Source organism: Haemorhous mexicanus, chromosome 4, assembly GCF_027477595.1.
Source record: "Haemorhous mexicanus isolate bHaeMex1 chromosome 4, bHaeMex1.pri, whole genome shotgun sequence".
NCBI lineage: Eukaryota > Metazoa > Chordata > Aves > Passeriformes > Fringillidae > Haemorhous > Haemorhous mexicanus.
The window spans coordinates 38221237-38248168 of record NC_082344.1 but is presented as its reverse complement, the minus strand read 5'-3'; the positions used below and the strand labels follow the sequence as shown (position 1 = coordinate 38248168).

The window sequence follows — 26932 nt, the reverse complement described above, 5'->3', positions numbered from 1 at the left end:
ATATACCCCATGGGCATGGGTGTCTTTGTTAACTATTCTCAGAGTATATGGAAAATATAAGACAGACTTTTCTAAAGGATAAACAAAAGTACACACAGAAGTCTTTGCAAACACTAAGCACAAGAACATGCATATTTAGAAAACTGGCTGGAAAAAAAATGTTTATGATTATTATAAGTGATTTCCCTGAAAAAAACTCGGCTGAAATCTGATCACAGGAGGAGTTTCAAATTCCCTGTCTAGTAATTTAGCACCTACTGTCTCTTAGCGATAAAATACAAATTTCATATGTTAGTTTTGGTGGGGGGTGGTTAATTTTGAAAGATATCTGGTTAATATTATTCTTCCTTAACCAAATTATTTTTAATGCTGTAAGAGGCTTACCTTCATAAACTGCTGCAAAACCCTTCCCAACCCAGTTGCTGCTGCTGCGGAACTCAATCCACATCCTGCTGTCGGTGGATGTGAGCACTTCTGGCAGTTTGTCACCACAAAACCTGCCTAAAAACATGCAACCAGTAACTGCATTTTCTGCCGCCTCTGAAGCCAAATGCTGCAAACATTTATACAAGTGTTTAACATTATGGGCAGAAGTAGCAGAACCAGCTCAGTGGAACTATTCATATGCTTATGGTTAAGCACATGTGTTTCTGCAGATCAGGACCTAACACACAAAGATTTTATTATAAAGCTTTCAGAACTTTTTATTGCAGTCAGCCTCACAAGTCTAAGCATAAAAAACCTTAGGAGAATTAATGAAAAAAATTATTGTTAGAGATTTTTTATATACATACAAACACATGCATTTTGGGAGGGGAAACTGAGTGTTAATCTTAAAAAAAGAACAAATGTAGGTCACAGTAATACAACTGATTGTGCCTAAGTTCCAAAGAGATTTAAAAAGTAACATCTAAATGACCTATTCTACATTATCCTCTTAAAGTCTGCCTAGGCAGGTAAAATTTCAGTTTTTCTAGTTGATAGAGAACAGAAGAGGATAATTACTGTCTGGTCTTAACTGTTTCTTCTTTATTTACTGTTCAAGGCCAAGAAAATAGACATTCATTGTTAGAGAGCTGTCCTCTGTATCTGGGCACTAGCATCATGGGAGGTGAAATCTTCCCACCAACCGTCTGAATTAAAATAGGGTGACTGCAGCTTTTACATTTCAGTCACAACTCAAACTTAATTCATTGTTGCTTTGCATTTCTCTTCTCTGCAGGAGCAGGGAAGGTCACACAAGGAACAAAGAGCAGCAGTCTGCCCCAAATCTTAAAGGTACAGGCAGGCACAGAGCTCATAAGAACAGCTCTACAGCAGGTGCATGTTCTCATCACATGACCTATGAATCTCCCATCACATGCTCTATAGATTTGTCTGTAAACTTCTTCCTTATTTCTCTGGAAAAAAAACCAAAAAAACTATGGCAGCTTCATAATTCAATATCCATAAGCAAAGCAAAATTTTGCACATTTTGTAGTTGTCATCTTTCCACACTTGCAGCTGAATAATGGCAAGCTGCAGCGAAAGGAAGGCTTGAGGCTTGAAGTCAAGGCTGCCATTTAGAGGGATTTTTTTCCCATCCCCAAGTTTAGATCCATTCTAGACACCTGAAACCCAAGAAGTTTGTTGTGGGTTCAACAGCAGGTCCACTGAGCCCAATGAGTGCGGGGCAGTGGACGGTGCAGTGTTTAACAGTTGCATACCAAGCAGGGAGGATTTTCTCCAGTAGCCATCTCTTACTTCAATATAGTCGTACCAACAGAGACTGCTCTTGTAAAGGTCCATGGTGGTAAAGTTTAAAACGATCTGCAATCAGATGAGAAGGCCTAAATAAATCATGTGTGGTAAATAAAAGAAAACCAATCTTGACAACATTCTGAAGAACTGAAGCCAGACTGGCCACCTGTAATGGAATTCCAACCGTCCAGACATTTAATTACCCTCTCCTCAATTATTTCTTTGACTAAGTACAAGTTTACTGGGAACATGAAATCTTTATTTGATTTAATCTTATATATTTCTGCAAATTCAAGACAAACTACTCACATTTAATTGCTCACAGGGAGTTTTTCACTGAGAAATAAAAATTTGAGAATGCTAATCATGTAAAATACTAGAGTAACATAATTTTAAGTATGTTACTTGATAATTATACTGTCAATTCCTCTTCCATTAAATTTTGACTATAACCAGCACTGACTATAATCAGCAACAACAAAAAAAAAAAATTAAAATAATAATTTCATTTTGATTTGTCCTTCTCCTACTACTGTTTTGACAAGATATTTTACTTTCAGACACATAAACATTGACAATGTTGGACAGTAATTCTAAAAGAGATATCTGTAATAAGAAACAGTATACAGTCCCTTAATGATTCTTAATGAACCTATAATAAAGCTTTTTACACAGAAATCTGAAATCTGAGCATTTCTGGAACTTTTGAACTTGGACTCCAAGTGTTATTGAGAGTATCTGTAAACAAACATATTTTCAAACATATTTTCAATATTTACTGCAAGGAATACTCTTATATTAAATTACATTATTCCTATTTTAGAAATATTAATCCTAAACTGCCATAAACTTACACTTTTAACACAAGAATTGGACTTTTCCTGATCACACATTGACACAAATAACTACAGTTCAAACCCTGACTGACTGGGATAGTCTTAGCATTATGTCCTGCAATTAATTACAGGGATAAATCCAAACAAGCAGATTAAAAGTTATATTTTGTATTATGAAATTATTACCAATTAATGCATTTTTACTGGATTTAGGTATACTTGGTAAAACAATTCATCTTCTTCAGAATCAGTTCCTCAGTGTACATAAATAAATATTTCAAACTAACTGAAACTCTTCTCTATTCACATCTGAGCGTAGAACTGGTATTATCTTAGCTTTGATCCTAGAAACTCGCAATTGAAACCTGCCATTATAGAGCAAACACAAATTGCTGCACAGCACCAGGTACCTCACACTGCAAAAATACATCTCCATGGCAGCCTATGGAGCAGCTGTGAGTGTCAGTTGAAAGGAGAGGAATTTACCCTTAGTCCTGATGCAAGGTAAAAATTTTAACACCATAACTGGAAAAAGGAACCCAGAGAGTCAGATAAGATGGTTTAGTTCCATCTCAAACTTCTTGGTCTCACGCACCCTTTTCATGGATATTTAACCCACAGGACATTTTGGCTTTACTACTCAGGCAGTCCTTCAGGAAGATGTACTGAACAAAATAAATGCACGAATATTGCCAGAATTCCAAATCCACCTATTTACCATGAGAAATATGAAGAGCTGGCTAAAAGTAAAAACATTCAGATGCTTTACTCTGCTTCAGTTTTTAATAAATTTCCAAATTCTATTTGAATCTTCTTCAGAGGGTGGCAGAGATCATTCTCTCATTCACAAAGAAATTGCCTGCCCTTGGCAGAATTTTTCTCCTTCAAATAAAGAGACCACAGCAACTTACAAACCTTTTGTTCTCCTCAAATCATCCACTTTGCAGTTCAGATTCCCTCTAAACCCCTACCTTCTTTTTTTTCTCAAAAGGTAAGTAGGTATTAAGCCATACTGCCTGGAAAGCCTGCTGCCCTCACAAGTTTTGTCCTTTCCCAGCCATGCCAAGTTTACCCCCCATCTGTGCAGTCAGAGGGGCTCACAAGGGGGAGCCCCTTTTCCTTGCCCTGATGAGATGCAGACAGCTTCTTACTCTAACCCAGCTGGCTCTGCTGGAAGCAAGCTACAGAAGCCACAAGCTGTACCTCCTCCACTGCTTCAGCTCCTTAGAGCCTGGAGGTCTCTCACCAGTCTAACCACAAGTTTTCCTTTTTCCATGACACAGCTGAAACATCAGATTTCTTCTCTGTTTTTTGTTTGGAAATTCACCTTTTTCCAAACCTTAGTTGCCAGGATAGGGTAGGGAAATGGATGGTTTCACTTAGCTGTGACCATGTCAATGTCTCAAAGTGCTGCTATCTAAATGGAAACAGTTAAAATTTAATGAGCCTCCTCAATGGCCCCTGCTTTTGAAACTCCATGAAATAACCTTCACAGCCTTTTCTCACTCTGACATGCCAAGGTATTTGATGATACAGCAATTTCTTAACACTGACCAGAATTCATTAGCTGTACATAGGCAGAACCCCCAATCTGTCACAGCATGATTTCTGGTCATCAACCAAACAAGTTTAAATACATTTAAGATTCCAATTTACTATTCTGCAAAGTACTAAATAGAGCTACAGACAAGGCAGAGCTTGTTCAAGGGGACAGGAGGGCTGAGAGGCTTCCCAGGAAAAGCAATCAATGGGTATTTGTCAGCACAATTAAAGAATTATTGATTACACAGCAGATGAGATTGTGCTACTGCAGCTTCCAAGAGAATATATCATACCTCCTACTGCCTGAGATAAGAAAGCACAAAATAGAAAACAAATACCAGCAATATGAACCAAGGTTTTTGCAGGTGGCATTTTTTTACCCATATCAATCAAGTATTTTACTGGCCTATTTTATCTTTCATGCAAAACATTAAGGAAAACTGAAAAGTAGTGTAAACTATTCAAAAAGGCAGATTCAAATAAAAAACTGGCACAGTTGCAACTCTCCCTATGCTACACACCAGAAGGCAGGATTCTCCCTGGCTGGGGGCACACAACATTGATAACACCATCCTCCCTCCAAGACCTTTCTGTGTACAGATATACTGAGTACAGCTCTCACAGCTACAGTTTACCATGTAGCCTTAAGTCTCAAAAGTAAAAGGGAAAAGAGTAAATTGGGAAAGGAGCCAGTCCTCTCACATTGCTGACCTCAACAGAGGGGCTTCCCCCATTAAGATTTTGTCCAGTATAATGCAGCTTCAGTGGTGATTACAAACTCAAGACTATTTTTTTGTTATATTACAAACATATTAATATTACACTGGTGCCTATAGATAGGCTTACCCAAAGTTGGAGTATGCTATAAATACTTAAACATCAATATTAACTCAGACATTGGAATTTTTTTCAAGAGCAAATAGTTGTAGATGAACATGCTTTTATTATTATTTTTTAATGGAGCTGAGGAAAAAAAACTGAAGCCATTTTTGTTGTTTTCACAGTCATGTCTAAAATGCAACACAAATAATGGGGATATAAATTTACTATCTATAGTAATTTTCATCTTTTGCACAAACATTCTCTTTTTCATTTCTTCTTTTTTTTTTTTTTCCCTGACAACCTGCTGAGCCACCCTTTTCCTCCCAGCAGACAGTGTTTAGTTTTCCTCCTGGCTCTGGCTCTTGCCCAAAGGAAGGCAAACACTCTCCAAATGACTTTTCTTTCATTCCCCACAGTAGCAAATGCCCTTACAGCTCCTCAGGATCTATTAGAACAACAAGAGAATATATTCTTGGTGTCTACTCTGACCTGAAAGAAACATGGAACAAAGTAATAAAATCAGGAGAAAGGAATGTCCAATTCATACATAGTGAGAGATTTCTGAGACAAATTACTGAACTATCTGGGGGCAAGTGCTGGCTCTTCCTATTTGAACTTGCCAGTACTGAATCTGTTAGATTCCATATTTCAGTCCTTGGATTGTGTATTCTAGTCTTTAGTACTTGACTGCTTGATACTAGCCACTACTTCATGTAAGGAAACTTGCACCCTTTTTCCTGCATATTTTGTCTCAGATGAAGCTTTTTCTCACTGCTTCTATTCTTAGTTGGTTTGAAGCATCCCGGTATTTGAGCCAATAATTTAAAATGAGATTTAGCTAGCATATTTTGAAAGTGTACACAAGAAGGACAGGTTTTGCTTTCACTAGGACAGCACACTTCTCTCTCCAAACTGCTCTCACCAAGCCCATTCCCCCCCTCCCCCCCTTCTTTTCCCCATAAAATTGATCCCCAGAAAGTAAAACTATGTGCACTATATCCAATTCCAGGGAACATCCACAGTGACACATTCTTTACTCATGTTATTATGGTTGCATTTTAGAAACATCTTATTGAACACACTAGGAACTTCCTTAGTCACAGCCCAAGCTACCAGTCCCATACAGCTCAGTCAGCTTGCCCAAGCCCATGCTGGAAAATGGACCACTCAGGAGCCTGAATCACCTCTTCTACTTTTATATTGAACCATACATTGAACTGGGAGCCAGTTTTAAAGAGAGTTCATGGTGCAAACATACTGCAGATTGAAATCATGTCTTCATTTCACAAGCACATCCATTGAATTGATAATATGGTTCTAATGCCACAGATCAAAGGAAGGTCAATAGTACATAACCCATGGTCCCATTTTTTATGACACTCCATTATTTTCAATTAATATGCATCTTTTAAATTTAAACAAAAAGCTAAAAAAATCACAGTTTACATTGAAAATAGCATCTGTGTCTAGCTAAAGGAACATTAAAATACCTTCTCTCCCGGGGTCACAGAGATTCTCCATATGCAGTGTGTGTAGGAAGGATAACCATTTGGAAACCCAGGAGAAGAAAAGTTGCCTGTAGATTCCTGCAGTGTTTCTCCACAGGCTGAAAGAAACAAATTACAGTAAAAATATAAAATTTAATATGCCTAACAGAGAAAAATGCATCTTTCCAATATCTACTCAGAATACATTTAACTCATTGCAGATGCAGAATGGAAAATAAACTAGTTAGTTTACAATTTATTAAAAGCCATGGTTTTAAGCCAGTCTGACATTCATTCCATTTCATGCAGAATGTTTTTATTCCATGAACTATTTCACTTGTGTGCTGTCTGCTGACATAACCAAAATTATGGCAGCCTTAAAAATATCATTGCTGTCAATCAACTGCAATATTATACATAGAATTCTTTTGGTAATTAAAAAAAAAAGTTAGACAGCCTTTAAGAACTAAAAGAAATGCTAGCACAACATGACTTGCATCAAACTGAAAATTTTTTCAGTGGTTTCATTTAATTTAGTCCCTTACCCACACGAAAAACTGATCTGACCTAAACTTATTTATGTTGGTATAGAAAACTAAATCCTGTATTTGACAAACTCTCTTAGCAAGAGTGATTTGTAGAGATACAAGTAATAAAAGCAAAGCAAATTTAAGGTCTTAAAATACTAAAGGCTTTTATAGTCCTTATTATTGCAGCTTTTAACACCCTTCTCTCACCTGTCAATCATGCTGCTAGATGCTGGCTAAGAAATCATCATCATACTAAAATATAACATTGGAAGTTACTGCCACTCTCCACCATTAAAACTGATTTTGGCAGGGTGTTGCATCTTAGTCATCTTTTTTGATAATAATCAATTTTTTTCTCCCACTGATTTTGCAGGTGTGATACAAGATATGAATTTGATATTATCTCATGGCTAACAGTGTAATCAGATCTGCAGTGCTTTCAAATTACCATTGCCGGCAGGTGAACAACAGTGTCATCAAAATATCGATGAATTATAAATGTTCTGGAAAATCTTTAAATAAAAGAGAACATAGGAAATGATTGCCTATGACAAAGGCAGACAACACAGCTATAAAGCTCTTTTGTTAAAATGCAGCTAAGATGTGACTGGACAGCTACACTGTTATATCAGTTGGAAATTATATTCAAGGCATTAAATATGCTCTCTGACACAAATGGTTATCATGATGACAAGAGAAAGGGAAGAGTGGCATGGCTCTCAAGAAGTGTAACAGCTGAAGCCATTATCATCGTGTCCTTTGGGAATGAAACACGAAAATAAAATACTTTCCTCCCTTCATTTAAAAAATGCAGTTTCATCTTTAAAAAATTGCAGGGAGCTGCAGCAAGTGACATTTTTTCCACAAAGCCCTTTCAATGAGAAGGCTATATCTATCATTAACCACAATTTATTTTTAACACATCAACAAATGCAAAGTCATTTAAGTTGCAGAGTCCTGTACTGGGCTCCCCTGGAGCTGGTGAACTGTGCCAGAGCTTACAGTGCATAAGTAAAGCACTTCAGAAAAAATGAAATTGTTGGAGTAGAGGACAGCAGGGCCTAAAGATGAGACATGCACGAGAACCCAAGTACTCTTCTCACCCCTTTTAGAGCCCTCTTTTATTCTTCCTCTCATCCATGGTTTCATTAAGTCTGTGTTGGAACATTCCATGCTCCATATACAGAAGATGTGTACAGACATAAAACAATGGCTTTTAAGGTGCAAAATGAGTCATGGAACTCTTTTTTTTCCCCCCAGGAATTAAAGAATAAAGCTATTTAATATGAAAATTTACCTTCTATTCTTATTAAATTCCTGGAAGATCTCTATGAAATTAAAATTGTTTTCAGAAATATCTCTAAATTTAACAGAAGCATAAAAATTGTAAGTAGATAGCTTCTACTAAGAATTAACACAATCAGAATTTATAAAATGCAGTTGGGCTTCATGTGTTTTGCCATATTTATCTTTTAATTGTAAATTCTTGATTAATCAAGGGAGCTATAACAGGAACAGCTTATACCAATCAATAGTTGAATTAATTTTCTATGGGATTTGAGCTCTAGGCTGGCTTCCAAAGCTGCAGTGGACAGGGTGATATTAGGGAATTTCTTGTTGAAAAGTGCATTTCTAGGCAATGGGAAACAGTTAAAATTCTATCACTAGAGAATGTAAAGATTTTCTTTGTATTTGGACTGTAGCAACTGCAGTACTCATGACTAGGTTTATAAGACAGAATATTACAATTTTTTTTTTTTTTTTTTTTTACTGTATAATGATCCACTAGTAATGAAATCCACTTTGGGAGAGAAATGTGGAAGGAAAATGAGTGGTAAGGGCCACTTATTTAAATTTCATTTTATACTTATTTTGGTATATTTCAAGTCAGAGGATATCAATTACAACTTCAATCTTACATGGCTCTGCTTTATAAAGCATTTGTACATTTTTATTCCTTTGTTAATCATTAACATTTGCCAAGGTTTTCTCTGATGCTTTTTCCCTCCTTCCAAATGTCATGCCTTATATCAATTTTACTAGGCTAGACCACTTGCAGAAATGCCACTTTAGCTTTCCCCACACACTACTCTAGCCATAAAAGCCACTCTCCTCTGCTTTACAGCTTGAGAAGGTTAGACATCTAATAAGACTTTCCATGGTTAGGAGAGGAAAACTATTTTTACTCCTCCTTGTAAAGATTAGCACTGGGTGTAGGCAGCAGGTAGATTATGTGCTTATACAAAGCCACTCCCACCAGTGTACTCTGCAGCAGTGTTTAATTACACAGCCTGAGCATGACACCTCTCTGGGCTGGCCTACACACACGGCCAAGTCCCATCAAGGATTACAGTGAAATCTGCAAATGAGGAAGCCCAGATCCCCCAGGACACTTAGGGAACCAAGTCTCATTCCCTTGCACATAGCACTAGCAAATGTATAGTATCATTTATAGCTAATTTGAGTTTACCCTTTTTCTTTAAGTTCTTTAACACTTAGACACAAGTCTGTACAACTACACATATATAGCATATAAAGCTGCCACAGAGCCCTAAAAATATCTACTGCTGAGCATATTCTCATTAAATCAAAAACTTAAATCATTTTACTGCAGGTCTTTACTTGCAGTATTGACTTGATTCCTCTTTATAGTTATAAGTTATAAGGGTTTAATCTAAAAACCCTAATTCTCCTTTTACAGTAAGCAAAGACTGACTTCTGAAGGTGAACATTCTTTTCAAACCTAATCCAGGGAATTCGTAAATTTGCTGAACTTTTTCCATCCACCTTCTCTTCCTCTAAACAGATTTCTCCCACCAGTCTGAGACTTTCCTACCCATTATGCAGTCCCACTCTACACACTTTTTTTGTTCCTTTGGCATATGAGTATCTTTCTCCATCATTTTCCTTTCTTATTCTTCTGCTCCTATTAAACTACATATAAACATTAACTACAATTTCTATATAAAACTATAGAGGCAGACCAGCGTTGAAATTTTAGCAGCTAGAAGAAAACACATTTTATCACTCAATTGGACTGTCTGAAAACACTGATACACATCCAACCTTGAACTTCAAGTTTTATTCTCAAATACCAAGACACTCAAAATTCAAAATCAGATGGACAGAGTAAGGACTTGAACTTAGTTGTTTTCTTTCCCCTCATTATTCCATCACATAACAATTTAATTTGGTTTAAAATGTAACAGATCCCTATCAGCAATTACAGTTTCCTTTTACAAAAATCCTAAGGAAAAGTTAAAAACAAACCAAAATTGCTGTTGCAACATTTTAGAGACCTGGCACTTACCCTGCTGCAGAAAAGCAGGTTATCAAATCTCACTCTGGCTTCACCATTCTCAAAACTGTTCCTTGGTCAGTAAGCACCTTCTTGAATAATGACCCTGAATATCCTGACTATCTAAAACACCCTGGAAGGCTCAGCTTCTTCCCTGCTGTGAGGATCACCTGCATTTTCCAGCAACCCTGAGCTCAACTTCATGTTCATGGGCCCCAGAAAAGGACTTGGGCCTGCAGCTGTTTGCAGAAATAATTAGAACTCCAAACAAAACACACAGAACACTATAAAATCCTTTATCACAGAAGTGTGGGTCTCTGGAAAATGCTGATTAAGTCATTGGTTTCTGCATTTTCATTGCATTTCATTTAAGGCAGCACAAATGAACACATAAAGCAAAGCAGATATTATTAAGGATTGAAATATTCACTGCTGTTTTATAATAAGCAGGCATCATGATTAATAACTTTTGTCTGAAATAGGAAATAAAATATACCTCAAAAACCAACACAGTATCAGGGATTTTATTGCTATGTACTACAATGAACATTTGATTCTTTACATAAAAACAAAAGCTTTATGCCTGTCTGAATTTTCAGTTTCAGTATTTGCTGCAAAATTTATTAGAAAAAAAGTGCTATATAACTTTCAGAGATTTGCTTTCTTTATTGGATTCAGTCTGGGTTGCTTTATTCAGCTATGCAGCTTCTATTAAAAAGATTAACTGAAAAAATAGCATTTTAAACTGTATGCTATTTAACATTTGTAGAAAAAACTTCTGCCTTTTTCTCTCTCTTAAAACTCACTTTCTTTTATGGCATGGCTCATTTAAGTAAGGTTGGAAAGCCAATACACTTTATCCCAAATTTTGCAAAGCCAGGTGCCAAAAAAGGAGCATAATCCTTCAACCACCATTCATTTTTATTGTTCATGTGACCCATGTTCACTGGTGCTGCAAAAAATATCTTACTTTTCAAATGCAAACTGCTACTGAACAACAACAGTGGTTTAACAATACTGTGAAATGAACTTTCAGCAAGACTTTCATGACATTGAAAGAAATTATAACTCTCAGTCCATTTTCATGACACACATGAAAAGGATATTTTCTCTGAACAACTGTTTGAACATTAGCTCTAAATGTACATTGCACCTTTATAGTTTTGAAAGCGTATATTAGAATATTGTATACATACTAAACAGACTAGTTTATAATTTCTTTCCATTTTTTTCTTTCTTAAGTCAATATGATCATGAGATCCTACCTCCTTGCCCAGTAATTTTACTTTTATATACTTTTTTCCTCCGAAACTTGTCTTTTATCAAAATATATACATATTCTTTGTGTTCATGAAGTTGTTGCTCTCTGTATGCTTTCATTAGAAATACTGCTGCCAAGCATGTCATTATCAAAGTACTTTCTGTACCAAAAGGAAAGAGCAGCAATTGTTCCCAAAGGAACATTTGTTAAAGAAAAGGTGTTTAAGTGGTTTCTGCTCTGGCTGGCCCAGAATCTCTGTGCCTGTTCTCAGTATATACAAGACTATGATTCAGCGTGCTCACAGCACAAAGGAAAGGCACATTTCAGCTGTGCAGTGTACACCAAATACATATTAGAACCTCCAGATCTCCAGTAGATCTCATTGCTGCTAGTACAAACTTGAAGCAACTCCATTACTTTAACACAGATTGCTTTCTTTAGTCCTTTTGTTTTGATCAGTTGGTTAAAAGTGGCAATGTATCTAAGCTAAAACAGTTCCTGAGATGTCATTCATTCCCAGCAGGAGCAGAATGGCTGAAAGCCTACGTGGCACAGAGCTGGGATGTCCAGCCTCCCACAAGGATCTTGCTGGTAAATTCGGACTGAGAAACGGCACTTCTGAACTTCCTTGGTGGACACTAAAGGTTAACAGTGGTATCAGCAGTGATTAGAGCCAGGAGATTAAAACCTTTTCCTTTGAGATCTCCACCATTCTGGCAGCACTTAGTGAAGAAAGAGCACTAGAGAGCAACATGAACCATAGGGTTGACTCTGGGTTACTCCAGGCTTGCCACTGATGTCTCTGAGACAGACAGCAACTCAACCACACTAATTTGAGATAAAAAATCAATATGCATTCAAATTATAGGATGACAGAATTAGGCAGAAGATATTTTAATTATAAATGTATCTGTTAAAACTATAGAAATTTTGTATAAAGATCTAACCATCTCATCCACACAAGAGTTTACAATTTGGTTGTCCTCGCTTCTTTCACTGACACATTTTAAAAAAATTTAATGGATTCACAGCCAAGCGCAGTAATTCATTTTGCTCCCTCTGCACTCAACTTGAATTCAAATAAAGGCCTCCAGCCAGTATGCAAACCAGAAGTGATATCAAACATATTTTTCTAGTTGTTGAACAGCTAAGAAAAGCAGATTGAAATGTCATTTTGTTTCATACAGTTCATCTGTCCTTAGGTACTTTGCATTCCAGTGACCTTATCCATAAGATTCTTTTTATGATTCAGTTCCTCAGCAGCCTATGTCAGTTGCCAACACAGAAAGAGAATACTGAGCAGCTGACTCAAAAAGTTTATCATTCCTCTTGAACAACAAGTCAAACAGTTGCTAGTATTGGTTTTTGTTTGTTTGTGGTGCAATACCTGGACATCTATACAGCTTTCTTGCCTGTGCAATATCTCCTTTACTTAGACGGGTACGCTGGCCAATGGCAGGTCGTATACCATTGTCATCACGGGAAGGGAGAATGGTATCCAGAAACATGCCCCTAAAAAAAATAAAAATAAAAATAGACCCCAAAGACCCCTATCAGGTTTCTCTCATAAAACTGTCTGAGTTCCATGAATGTATACCTGTTTTGTAAATGTGGTTTTTATATTTGGCATAAATAAGAGGATAATATACAGAACTTTAAATGCAGACAACATGCCATAAAATTCCTCAGGTTGACAAACTTTATGCAAAGTTGCCAAAAAAGAATCTTCTCTCAGTACATCAATTAACATATCAGCTTTTATATTTCTGCTAAAAAAGAGGAAGGTCTCTAAATACTATTAAGACTATACAGGGAAAAGATGCTGCCATTAAGCTATTGCTATGTTGGAAAAAAAGATACAAAATTTCATTAAAATACATAACTTAATCTCTAGCACAAAATTCTTAATCATAAAGCTCCTATTTCTAAAGTTTCTATAAGAAATCCTACAGTCTAACTTACATGTGAGAGCAGGTAAAGTCAAACACATTTGCCAATCATGATTCTGTCAAGTGTTGTAAGACATTTAACTCCACTCTAGCTGCTGACACTTTCAAAACAGAAATGCTTACTTGCCAGCCTTTACTTGCCTCACAATAAAATATATCAACTTACCATATGTGATTTTAGTGAAATTAACCTTAAATGACAAGACATCACAGAAGTACACTTGTTCCAAACGTGCAATTTATTCAAAATTTCCCAGATTTTAAATATGATCTAAAACATTTTGCTATTCTCAAATAAATTTTAATAGACTAAGATACAAAACTACATTCTGTTACCATGTTGAGAATTTAAAATCTTTCAAATCCCATAAAACAGCAATTAAGAGAAGAATATGTTTCTATAGTCTCTTTTTATTTAATTATTTATAATAACTCATATACCTGTAGGGGTTTTATTGAAAAGTAAAACCAGTACTTTCAGACATAACAGAGATCCAAAAACTAATGAATGGTAAGGATCCTTGTAGTTTAGAATACCATTTATAAACACATATTGGTTTTTAAATTATAATTGATGAACCATTTTGAGTATTGCAAATACATATTGCTCTCTTTATCCAGTTAGATTTTTTGAGGCATCACTAGAAATTTTGTAAAGACAGAATAATCTCAGGATGTTACCCTAAGCATTCAAATAAACTACATATGGCATTAATAATTTTCTAGAACAAAGGCATGTTATTCTTTAGAAAGTGATTGCATCTGTAAATTATAATTCTATTTTCCACTCAATTTGAGCACAACATCAAACTGATGCTTTTCATACATTCAAAAATTTTGAAAATAATCCTCTCTTGAATGCCTTAGCATTTTAATAAAGGAACATACTGTACGTTTAAATACAGCATGAACAAAATCAATGTGCACAACAAGAACTTTATGATGTTTTGTGATTCCTAATACTTATCTGGGTGAGCAAAGTCTAACAAACAGCTGGCAGCACACTTCATTGGGCATCACTCATGCTTGCAGGATGAATTAGTGCAAATCAATATCCAGCCTCAGGGCTTTGCTGGCTATTTTTAGTCAGTATGAAGTAACAAGCCCTTGTACCTTGGGGCAGGGCATGCCTATTCATGGCACTATCAGGTTTTGCCAGCTTGGAAAGTGGTGAAATCAGGGCCAACAAATCAAATTACCTTGATGTTGTCATTGCCCTAGGACTCGGGGGGGGTTCTGTCTTGTTCAATTACTCTATTTTATACAGGTTCTCATAATCTCTTCCTTAAGGTAATGGTATGTGTAACTGGATTAAGCAATGTGACTAATAGCTACCTCATGTGGCTCATTCCCATGCTCTTCCAGGGGTGAATTATGTGTATGCTGAATAATAGAGCCTTTGGTTGGATTTTTATATAATAATAGAATTTATACTGAGAGAACAAGCCAAACAAATTTGCAGGGGCTGGTGAGGTTTTAGTAGCCCTCAGTTTATTTCAAAGTGTCAGACTGTCTAGTATTTTTGCATTAAAATGCATGAATTGGAAAAATATTTTAAAAAAATCAACCAAACAACAATAACAAAAAAAAAAAAACCACACACGCACACCAAAAAAAAACAAACCAACAAAAAAAAAATCCAAGAATATATCTTTCCAAACTAAAAAAATTTTAGGGTGTTTTTGGAAGGTTTCTTTTAATTTCTTTTCTTTTAATCTTTCTTGGTATTTTTGGAGAATAATTAGCTGATGAAATGCAATAGGAGACTGGATGAATGCCTCCTTCACTTCCTATCCAGGGTAGGGCTGACTTATGGGACCAGCTCCTTGTACAGCTCCCACATCCCTGGCACCCTTTCAGAGAGAACCCCACTGAGTCACTAAGGAGCTGATAAAGGATCAGCCTGCAAAAGGACAGAGCAAAAACAGCAGAAGTCTTCACTATAAGGTTTTGATGACAGTAAAAATCTGTACAAATAAAGAGAGGGGGCTGCAGCCTCTCTTATAAATGCTTGACTGCAGTCCTTAACAAAGGCTGTGGCTTGTGTGGTAGATGTCCAAATAACCTGTGCTCTACCTGCATAATCCATGGTTATGAAGCTCCATGGATCAAAGGAGATTTATTTTTCTTTTAGAGAACAGATCACGTTACACATAACATTCCTAGCCATTTCACTCATTTGATTTTTCTAAATTCAAATTTTTGTGGACACAAAAAGAAAGTGTGTATCAAATAAAATGATGTTTTCAGTTTATCTTGTCTGAAAATCTAAAGAACTGAGGCAAGATCAAAAGGCTGCTTTGAAACTGAACAGAAAAGAAATGCATTTTCAAATATAATTAAATTATTTTGACTTAAAATAAACAAGCTGTGCTTTGACTGCTGTAGGAATATTATGTCGCAAGGGACATTTTAAGGGATTTAAAAATACTTCAAAAAGCATAGTTCTTAGCATTCACAGACAGGAAGAGAATTAAAAGTCAAAAGGTATAACCTGAGACTCCAACCTTGAGAAGGTGTTCCTGGCATAGTGCATTATGCTGTCAAAGTCATATGGTTCCCCCAGGGAGTTCACCTCTCCAGGCTCCATCTTCAAAAAGTTGTATTCCTGACCTACAAATGATTGATAATTATAGATTCTTTAATATCTTTTTCTGTAAAGATAAAAACCAAACATGAAAAGAAAACCAACAAAGATCCTAACCAAATTACTCCCTGACATTCATAAATCTTTGCAATTTGGGAGAAAGTGTGTGACTTTATTACGCCCTCCTAACTGATAGGGCAGACATCTTCTGAAACACACATCAAATTTGTGTATTTGGATTTAGAAAGACTAGTTTTCATGCAACTAACACATTAAGGCCCCACACATCATGATGTGCTTTATGTACACTCCATACAAATTTCTGGTTTGGTTCTTAATTCCTAAAAGAAATCGTTTTGACAGCAAAGACTCCAGAAGAACCCTTCTCACTCATTAGACTGGATACTAAGGGTCTAACTGGTTACTAAATCCAGCACTAAACTACTGGATACTAGAGACTCGGCTTCAGCAAAGTCTGAAGCTTTCTCTGTGAAGCTTCATGTAATGCAGACACTACAAAGTCACATTTTCAAGATCCAGCTGTTGCAAATTAACAAGAGCAGAACAGGAGAAATGGAATTATACTTAGTTCATAATTCCATCCCCTAAGTTCTTTGACCTAATCAGTACATCAGCAATACAAAGCACCCCTTACTCTAGTTTATATTCCCACTGGAGTCTTGCAAAAACACCCTGCAGTGACATTAACAGTTTAACCAACATAAGCTGCATAATATAACAAAAACCAAATGTGTCAGTGGCTTCTTGATCCCACTTAGTGATGCTTAAGCTCATGCCACACCACAAGAAGTAGTTTCAGTCAGAAACCAGAGAGACTAGTGGAAGGGAGAGCATGCTGCTGAGGACGGCACTCCGGCTGATTTTCTCATCATAGCAAAAGAAAAGGGGATCGCGTTCTTATGGCATCTGTGCAAGTCAATAATACACCAAGACAAGAAAGAAGGCTCAAACAGGCCATTTCAGGACTTTAGAGACTTAATGGAGCGTGTATCAGCTGCTAGTCTCCTCCCAAGTCCTAGATGAAGCGGCAAAGCTTCATTGTATTTCAAATATTTTAAAATATTTTCTGAAGAAACAGACAAATACTCCAAGCTATCATTTGACAATTTCTGATTTCACCTTTTTTGAGTACAGAATTCCTGTAAGTCAGTGTGTCGCAAAGACCATACACATTTATGAGCATTGCAAATGAAACACGCCTACTTCCCTCCCATCTTGCCTACCCAACACAAGCAAGGGCACAAACAGCTAGGGTGGCAAAGAGCTGACAATCATAGTTTAAAGTTCTCAAGTTCCTCAGATGCTTTATCTCAACAACACCAAGGTCACTGACTGAAGCTGCATGTTCTTAGAGAGTGAGGTGAACAAGGTGTAAGCTGCAGGACCTGTGCCTGTCTGCCACAGATTGAAAATTCTTCACCTTATCCTCCCAGGTCAAAGCCTCTTGAGCAGCTACAGACATATTTCTACTTATCATTCACTAAAGCCTATAAGAGAAACGCCCTTCCCTCAAGCACAGAAATATGACTTGTAAAGAGCCTTAAGAGCAGTGGCTTCTTTCAAAGTTTTTGAGCATGATTGTTATTTTGCTCTTTCTAGCCCTCTCTATTAATGGCTTGCTACTTGGCCAGACCTTTGGAAAATACTATACTATAATTTCAGTATTTTATTTGTCAATCAATTTGAGATCAGTCAAGGTAAGAAGAATAGCAGGTATAATTGCTGTTTCAGCTATTCAGCCCTCAGTTCCAACAGAGTTGAGCAGATGAAGGAAACACCAAAAACAAACACATGAGTTTTGCTTTCCAAAATACTTGTCAGAATATCTCACCAGGTTGGATGTTCTCTCTAATGATGGTGACATGGTCATCTCGGTCTGGTCTTGTATGTTCATGCCAAAAACCTATCACGTGCCCCAACTCATGGACAACTATGCCAAATTTATCACAGTTCTTGCCAATAGATATAGCCTGAGGACCATTTCCCCTTCGACCCACATAAGAACAGCACCTGTAATTAAAATTGAAATACAAACACAGATGAAGGTTTTTATACATGTCTACAAACCACACAGCAAATTCAGTTAAAACTTGAGAAAATACTGTATTCAACAGTTAAATGCACAATGTAATTTCAGATGTTTCACAAACTCTAGATCTTCTACAAGAACAGTTGATTATTCAAAATACACATGAGTGGGGCATTTTTTGTTATTATTCAAGGTCTTAAAAGATGTCACCTTTAATCAATAGAATTTTCACTGTCATGACAGTCTATTCAGTCATTCTATAGAATGGCACAGGAACTTGTTTTCAGCAAAAGAATAAAAAAAAGCAATGCTCTGATGGCAGCATGCACCATCATCTCATTGTGGGTCATGGATAGAAATGCTAATATTGACAAGTCGCAGAATAAGCCCATGATACTGCACTTTCAGTCACAGCTTGAGTCCAATCCATTTACCACAACCCTTCAAACCCAACCATGCAACCACTTCTAACCTATTTAGTTTTACATTCACCTATAATCCTGCAAAATCACCTTGAAGAGTCAATACATTTAAACACATTTAAGCCCTGGAATTCAATTAGTAGTTAAAAACCTTTATGATCTTAATACAACACATGATGGCAGAGCAAGGGATTGATGAGAATAAACTTAGGATAAGCACATATAATTGTGAAAAGGCAGAAAGAATAATTTTATTTAAAACAGTTTAAACATTTCTGCAGAGCCTTCATGTTTGCCACTGTGTGGAAACTCTATAGAGAAAAATTGCAATGCAGAACTAAAGAACATTAATGATTATTTATGGCTTAAAACAAATCAATAGGTTATTGAGACCTAAAGTCATAGACTATTTAACACATTTTCAATAGTTTTAACATGCCTATTTTATTGACTTCATATACATTACTTGCTTCAGCTAGAAAAGATATATTTGGTAAGCAAAAAATTTATCTATATGTTGAATAGTTTTTTTTCACAGTGATACTTTGGAGATGAACAGATATAAAGGAAAAACTGAAAAAGAAATTACTATAATTAGTACCTTCTGTGGCATCTCCTGCTTTGCTTTTATTGACACTATTGACAACAAGGGCAAAATAATAAAATAGGATTTTAACTACAGTTTCTCTTCCTGTCCTTCTTACTTCTTTTGGACCAAATGAGGGTCTAACTTTTTAAGACTGTGTTTTAGATCACCTCTGAAAGCTTTTAGTGGTATTTCATAAATCAGATGGATTTTTAGGTGTCTAACAAAATAATTTAATTTTCATAGTAATGAAAAAGAAAGATTGAGCATTCTCAAATGTGTTTAATGACTTAGGGCACCTCATCTGACAGATCTTAAGGCTTTTTTTCAGAAGAAAAAAATTAATTGCAATCTTTTACATAATATTCCTCTAGGTTGTCTAACACTGCACATCTAAACCCCAACATATTGGGAATTATTTTTTAATGCTAACCTGCTCCTAAAAAGTAAGCAGCCAGAGGGTGAGAGTTCCCTTACACTGGTTACTTGACAGATTTCAAGTACTCCCTAGAAAATATAAAGACATTTCTTTAGTGTTTCTTTACATGCCAAGGAAAACAGAATTAACACCAAGTCTTAAAATAACAGCAGCAGTTCACACTTACAGAGGGTCATTAGGATTTGTTACGTTGAATGTCTTGTCAAGCACACCAGATACATCCAATTAAACTACAACAATTTACTGCAACAACTGCACTGAGACAATGAATAAGGAAAACTAAAATTTAAAAAAATCTATGAAGTACATTAATTTGTAATATTATGGGTTTGACCCCAAGTGTGCTTGACAAAAAAACAAGATCTCTGTGCTGTATGAGCACTTGTCACACCCCTTAAATTGAATCAACTGTCAGGTTTTAAAGCTTATCTCTTTAATCTTTATTGCACCAGACAGCATTTGGAGACAGTAACTATTTATGAATCTCTAATTCCATTTAATCAGTCTAGCTGATGAATGATAGTGAGCAATGAGAAACAAGTGACATAGAGAAAGTGAAATGAATGGAACAATAAGCTCACTCTTTTAAATAGTACTCTTTTGCAACCACTGTCAAAAATACTCTTGATACAAAGGAAAAGAGAATCAGGTAGGATCAATGTTGTCCTTTTTTTAAAAAGCTACACTCTTCAAAATGTGACAATATAAAAATCATAGACCACATCATCAGCTTGCCATGGCACTGACTGTATGAAGGTGTGAATGCATTTCATAAGCATACTAGGATCCCGTATAATCACCTGTATGTTACACAAAGCAAGAAAAAGAGGTTCACAACATTTCCAGACAGAATCTCACACAGGAAGCAGAGTGTTTTTCTTGGTGAAAACACCTCTTTCAATCACAGATATAACTCCACCTATACAAAGAAGATACTGGCTATGACCTGGCTTGATGAATTTGCCTTTTGTCAGGAACTGAGATACAGCTGTGGTTACTAAATGTTCTGATTCACTGCCCTAAGAGGGTTTCTTGTGATGGCAGAAGGTGTCTCCTTTATCTGATCAGTGATGTCCACCCCAATACTACAACCAGCATTCCTCAGCTAACAGCTGCCTATCCCAGTGTATTTATATAAATCACCCCTCACCATCTGTGTCAGCACACCATGCTCTACGGTGGCAACCTGTGCCTTGATCACACCCCTCCTGCACAGAGGAGCCATGCCACAGCCAGCAGGGAAGCTGTGCCAGCTGCCAGGGTTATTTAACTCCTGAGAGCATGAGTCAGCCCTCCCCCATGCACAGATTATTAAGCACAATTCTGGTTTCTTCTCATTTTATAAGAGTGATCAAGCACCTTTTATAACATGTTCTTTAGGTGAAGCATGCCACAAAGGTGCACCTCAGACAATGAATTTACCTGTTTCACCAACTTAAAACTTGCCTGCAATGCCTTTTGAACACACTTTCAAGTTCAAAGAGGCTAAAATATTCATCTGTTCACTCTACAATGTTTGGAGAAGCATATGAAAGAGATTTTATTTTACTGTATCTCAAATGGATCTGTCAAATGCTTAAACAAGAGGATACAGTAAAGATTGCAATAAGTCATCTGAATTTAATCAAAATAATTGCTTAAGTCTTCTAATGGAGAACAAATTAAGATCAAAGGCATGCTGAGCTACCAGAACAATATGAATAATAAGTTCCTTTCTTTTTTGTTCTACTATGTAGAAAGAAATTTGATTTTGTACTCAATAACACTTGTTAACAGATAGTGACTAGATGCCATCCCAATATGCTGACCCTTTTTTGGGTCATGTAGAGAAGTGAACTGACAAAGTCTTTGGGCCCTTCCAATTTGACAGGAAGAAACACAAGGATAGAGAAAGAGCAGTGAACAAAGAGCATTTTGAACCTGTTATCCATTAGAGTTTTGCTTGCCTTAATCAACTAGATGCATAAATACTTGCTGTAATTGATATTTATGCCAGTGTACACTGCTTGATAGTAGAATCACAAACACTAGTATCAATACTATATTCTTACTTTCACATCTGCAGCTTATGGACACAAATGACTATCATTAATTAGAAAATTTCAAAGTAGCGAGTTAGTGAATCAGCTATATTATTAAACCATATTTTAATAATTAACTGTTATCAAACTCAGGTTAAATAAAGCAGACATGATGAAAAATAATTATAGCTTATGACTTCAGCAGATTAATTTATTCTCATGGAAAGAAGGGATGTGGCCATAAAGCTTTTGACATTTTTCCGAACTGCCTGTAAGCAAACTAGAGAAGTTGATATCTAGGGGGATATAAAGCTGGTTGGAATATTCCATGAAGTTAGACAGAGAAGGCACTTTTTAAGCTTGCTGTCATAGAAAACACTGCTAAAAGCCATGAAGACAAGCAACTTTAGGAAATTATACAAGAGATCTGGAAAGGGAAATATGGAATTTCTTGACATCTTAAGATGCGCAAAACCTGGTAAAGACTGGAACCAATGACAGGGTATCTGTGTTGTGGAAAGAGCTCTGGCTCTTTTTTGGAAGAACATCCCAACCAACCATGTGCTGAACATGGCAGCTGTTGAGAAGCAGGGAGGCACTGTGCTTAGGTAGCTAAGAGGAAGAAGAGGCTACAAGTTATATCAATGAGCTCTTGCACTGGCTCTGCAGAAGTGATGACTCATGTGGACAAATATACTTTAGTTTGGGGGCTATCAATTTCAAGAATTATGTGGACTAGCTGAAAAGAATCTCAAAGAGCAGTGTGATTAAAGGCCTAGAAAACATTATTTACCAGGAAAGATTAAAGCAATGAGGTGTTTTCTAGCCCACAACAATATAGAATGGAGGGGGGATTTATTAACAGTATCAAACTACACAACAGATTTCTTCAAAAAGTAAAAGGAATTCATTTTCTATGACTATAGGGAAAAAAGTTAACATCCTTTAATTGCAATAAGAAATAACTTGTTTAGCTATGACAAAAAATGCTGCCCAAACTTCCTACAATTCTTATATTAAGGATGCTGAAGCAATACAACTCCTAGAAGGCTGTGAAATATTAATTTCTGCAGGTTTTTAGAACCCAGTTAGCTGAGCATATACCAGGAATGATATAGGAATAACTGTTTCTGTCTTAAGAATACATTAGACATCTTTCTGAGATCCCTTGCAGTCCTATGGGTCTATGATAATCAAAACTTATCTCTCTTTGCTTGCTGATATGGAACCTCTCAACTTTAAGAAAGTCATGTATCTCTTATGACCAGCTGCTATATTTCAAATATGCTTTTTTAATCACTGCCCTTCTGGGATGATCTTCCCATGAACTGCTTCAAGATGTGATGCATTACACTCCAAAATATCCTTACTGTTTACAAAGGCTCAGTAACACTTCACTTGCTAGTGGGCTAATGCTGTCATATGAGCCTTTTGTAGATACTACCACCTGAATTTCCACATATATGACTCTCCACTTTGTTTCAGTTAATGTGTTATGTTTTGACTGTGTGCTCTTTGGGGCAGGGTTTATCATTGAGCTTTTAATTTCAACAGTGCTAAGTACAATAAAGTCTCCACCATCTGTGAATGTTAGCTGCCATGGTAGTACAAACAATACTGACACAATGTGCTAACAAACCAACACAGCAGGGTGCCATGGGAAAGAACTGAAGATCAGTTTCAATGCGACTGGCCATGCAGCAGAGAGTGTTTGCAGTTGGTTTGGTGTCACTTCAGTCTGGGCTCTTTCCGTGGAAAATCCTGCGTCAGCACTGGATGCTGGTGGGTAGTGCACAGTTCCTGCTCACCCAGAGAATGCATGTCCCTATTTATCTGGGTCTTCCTGAAACGACTTGTGGGCCCCCAGAAAAATCATTCAGCTGTCCGTTCTCTTTGGCCTGGCTTTATTTCATGGACTTTTCATGGCCACACTCTTCTTTGGTTTTATTTTAAACTTGTTACAGCCCTGGTAAATTATTTGTATTTTGCAAAGTACCCTTCAATCAAGCAACATTAATGACAAAGAGTAATATAGACTTTGGGGGGTGCATACTGAGTATATTCCAACCTTCTGGTTAAAGCTGCTTATAATCCCGCCTTCCCCTGAAGTGATTTGATCTCATGAAACATCAAGCAGCCTAAGGAACAGTTTTTTGGCTGGAGAGATTTTTTGTCATTTGGCTTTGGGCATTTTGAAGTTGTAGCATTTACATTTGGCAGATACACCCATAGATCTCTTTCTAAAGTGCCTGAAAACACTTATGATTTTCACACTCTTCTGTTTAAATCGCTTTCTGCCTCTGTGAGTGCAAGGGAACCATCATGATTATTCCCTGCTTTCCATTTTTCTTCCAGCTGTGCGTCAGTATCCCTGAGTCTTACTTAATGGGTGAATCCTATCTCAGGGATGCCATTAACTAAAATAATACTCATGCTGGCTCAGAACAAAAGTCCATTTCATTTGGCAGTGTTTCTAAGGGGGCAGTGCCTACAGTGGCACAAGAACATGACAGGAAACCATAGAATAAGCTCCCCTGCTGCAAGGATCTGAGGCTCAGAGACTTTCAGGTGCAAAGGCAATGCTTTTTTTATACTTTCAAAAGTAGCCCAGGAGTAGATTTTATTATGCTGTCCTACACCTTAAGAAAAATACAATGGGTGCTTCAAACAGAAAATTCTACATGTAATTTTAGAGGCTATAAATTAAATACATCCAGGATCATTCCTACAACACAAGGAGGTCCCAAAATTTTTTTCACTACCCTATCCTATTATGATTCAAAAGTAGACATGCAAAGGCTCAATGATCAGGAAGTCAGTTAGATAGAGAGCTGTTCACTGCAGAGCCTACAACTCAAACAGGAGGTGATTGTCAGAAGTACAGAATTTCCACAGGCAGTGTGCGCTCTTCTCTGGAAATGAGCATGGTGCACTCAGGAAGTTCTCTAAGCACCATATAAAATTAAGAATTCTGAGTAGAATAAATAGCAAATAGAGCTGTCAGAGGCGTTTGCGAGCAGTAATATCTGAATATGGAACAGGGTGATTAATGGAAAGCTGCACTCCTGAGCAATAAAACCTGTTCAGTTCGCTTTTACACATCAGTGATCCAGAAGAAGGAATCTGCAAAATGGCCATAAATTTGGTGATTAAACAAATCTGGGCAAGGACATTCTAGCAATATGAGAGTTAAAATTACAACAGACAACAATTTAGCTGGAAAAGGGGTTTGGGGTAGATGCCCATATTTAACTCAGCAGTAAACAGGTGACAGGGAGAAAGCTAAGAATAAACAAATAATAAATCTAAAACACCTTTAGGACAACACATATGAATACTGGAAGAGTGACAGAAAGCAAAAAATAAGTCTTACAGGTGTATATATTTAGATAATTTTATCTAGAAATAGACCAAAGAGGTGCAACTTCACAAAGTTACCACACATACCTGTTTCAATGAACTCAGAAGCCAGGCAGAACACATGCATCAGTAATGCAGTAATTACCGATTTTCCTGTGAAGTTTATATTCCCTTATGTGTGCAAAGCCGACAGACGTGGCCGAGAGCCAAAGGCTGAGAGCAGGACTGTGTGTTCCCACAGGTGCACACTTACCCACAGGGCCTGTAGGTGAAGACAATGTAGCTCTCCTCGTCGCTGCGCTCGATGAAGGTGACGCAGGTGTACTTCTCCCAGTGCCGCATGGCCTGCTTGAACATGGCGCGCTGCGTGCCTGCAACGGCAATCGCAGCAGATGAAACCACAGCACCCTCCCCAATGCACCTGCCTCCTCACAACCAGTACCAGGCACATGGGCCTGGAAGTAGCCAGTGAATCTCGAAGCCCTGTGTGTCCCAGTAGTCCCAGGTATGGCAGGATTCCAGCTAAAGGGATACTAAAGGCCGTCAGTTCATCATAACAGATGTGCCTGCAAGGGGGCTAAGGCTGCCTGACACACCCCAGTAAATATAAATCCAGATGTGCCTGCAAGGGGGCTAACGCTGCCTGACACACCCCAGTAAATATAAATCCTGCCATAAAGATCACGACTATGTTACACCAGAGGAAGACAGCAAAAGAAATACAGCGTTGCTCATGTGCCTGCGTCAGCACAACATCCACTAAGCAATTTCCCAGATGAAACTATCAAGTGAACCACATTGGGGAAGAGGGAAAAAAGAAAAAAAAATAACCACAGAAAAAAGAAAACACAGAAAAAAAGAAAAACCAAGAAATATTGACTAACTTTACATCATAGCTATCTATCTAGTAGAAACAAAAAAATTTTAAAAAAATCCTACAGCCTTCAAGTCTGGACACCAGTTTAAACTAAGCCATGCAAATAGGCATACTGGTAAAAACATCTGATTAAAATAAGGCTGTCATGAACAGGGACCAGTCTCCCCTTCTTTGCATCAAAATCTCTCAGAAAACAAATGATCCACCAAAAGTGGGAAATTCAGAATTTGGTAAAAGCACACCTTTGATTTTAAAGCACAGATTTGATTTTAAAATGAGAAATACATTCAGAAAAGGTCAGAACTATCCTCTAGATGCAGAATCATCCAGGACAACTCTGAGCACAAAACAAAACCTCAGAGAGCAGAGCAATGTAATTTCATTGTGTGACAAAAGATAAAGCTTACTGACATAGAGGCAACATGTGAGAATATATCTGTATTTCTTCTGAGCTGAAAATCCACCAATAGTATTATCTAGCAAGAATGTGCTAGCAGAAATACACTCACCTTGCAGGTTAAAACATAGGATAATTAAACAAACAAAAAAATCTACCCTTTTTAAAACTTTCAGACAACAAAACCTGAAACTTTGTAAAAATAACAAGTTCAAATCACACCAGATTCTAAAAAATAAAGGTTATTCCATCCCATCTTGCCCTTTTCTTTTATCTTTAAGACATTTCTTCTAAGCTTTAGAATTTATCTTTCATTATGAAAAAGGCAAAATCTTTAATATGGTGTTTTCATTTAGTTTCCTACAGTTATTTCAGAAGACTAATCCTAATGCAAAGGTCACATTTGGCACAGTACTATGTAAATACCCAAACTGAAAGCCTGACTGTAGCAGTCAGCTTGAAAGGAATGGCTCTGGTTTCTCCATATACGATGCAGGAGCATTTACATGTTTCTTTTGGTTCCCTGTATTATCATATACAATAAATAACAATTTTCTCTTTGCTTTCCTTGCTCCATTTTTGTTTTAAATTATCTCTTACATCCACATTGATATTGACCTGTTTACCTTTTCCAAGGATAACAAATGTTTTAACTTTTTTTACAGTTTTCTGCTAAGAATTTTATATGTAGAGCAGCCAGTCTTTCTTTTTGTTATATACTGTGTCTG

The 26932-nt window shown here is 36.9% G+C and overlaps 1 protein-coding gene across 1 annotated transcript in view; it reads right to left on the bottom strand.

Moving 5' to 3' along the window:
- Nucleotides 1-26932, bottom strand: part of TLL1 (tolloid like 1) — a 125786-nt gene that overhangs the window by 36558 nt on the left and 62296 nt on the right. The window contains exons 5-11 of the mRNA XM_059844491.1: nt 25184-25301; nt 17905-18083; nt 15973-16078; nt 12904-13028; nt 6431-6546; nt 1707-1809; nt 385-501 (exon numbers count right to left, since the gene is read on the bottom strand). Coding sequence (XP_059700474.1) covers nt 385-501; nt 1707-1809; nt 6431-6546; nt 12904-13028; nt 15973-16078; nt 17905-18083; nt 25184-25301 — 864 coding nt within the window. The remainder of the gene's footprint in view (nt 1-384; nt 502-1706; nt 1810-6430; nt 6547-12903; nt 13029-15972; nt 16079-17904; nt 18084-25183; nt 25302-26932) is intronic.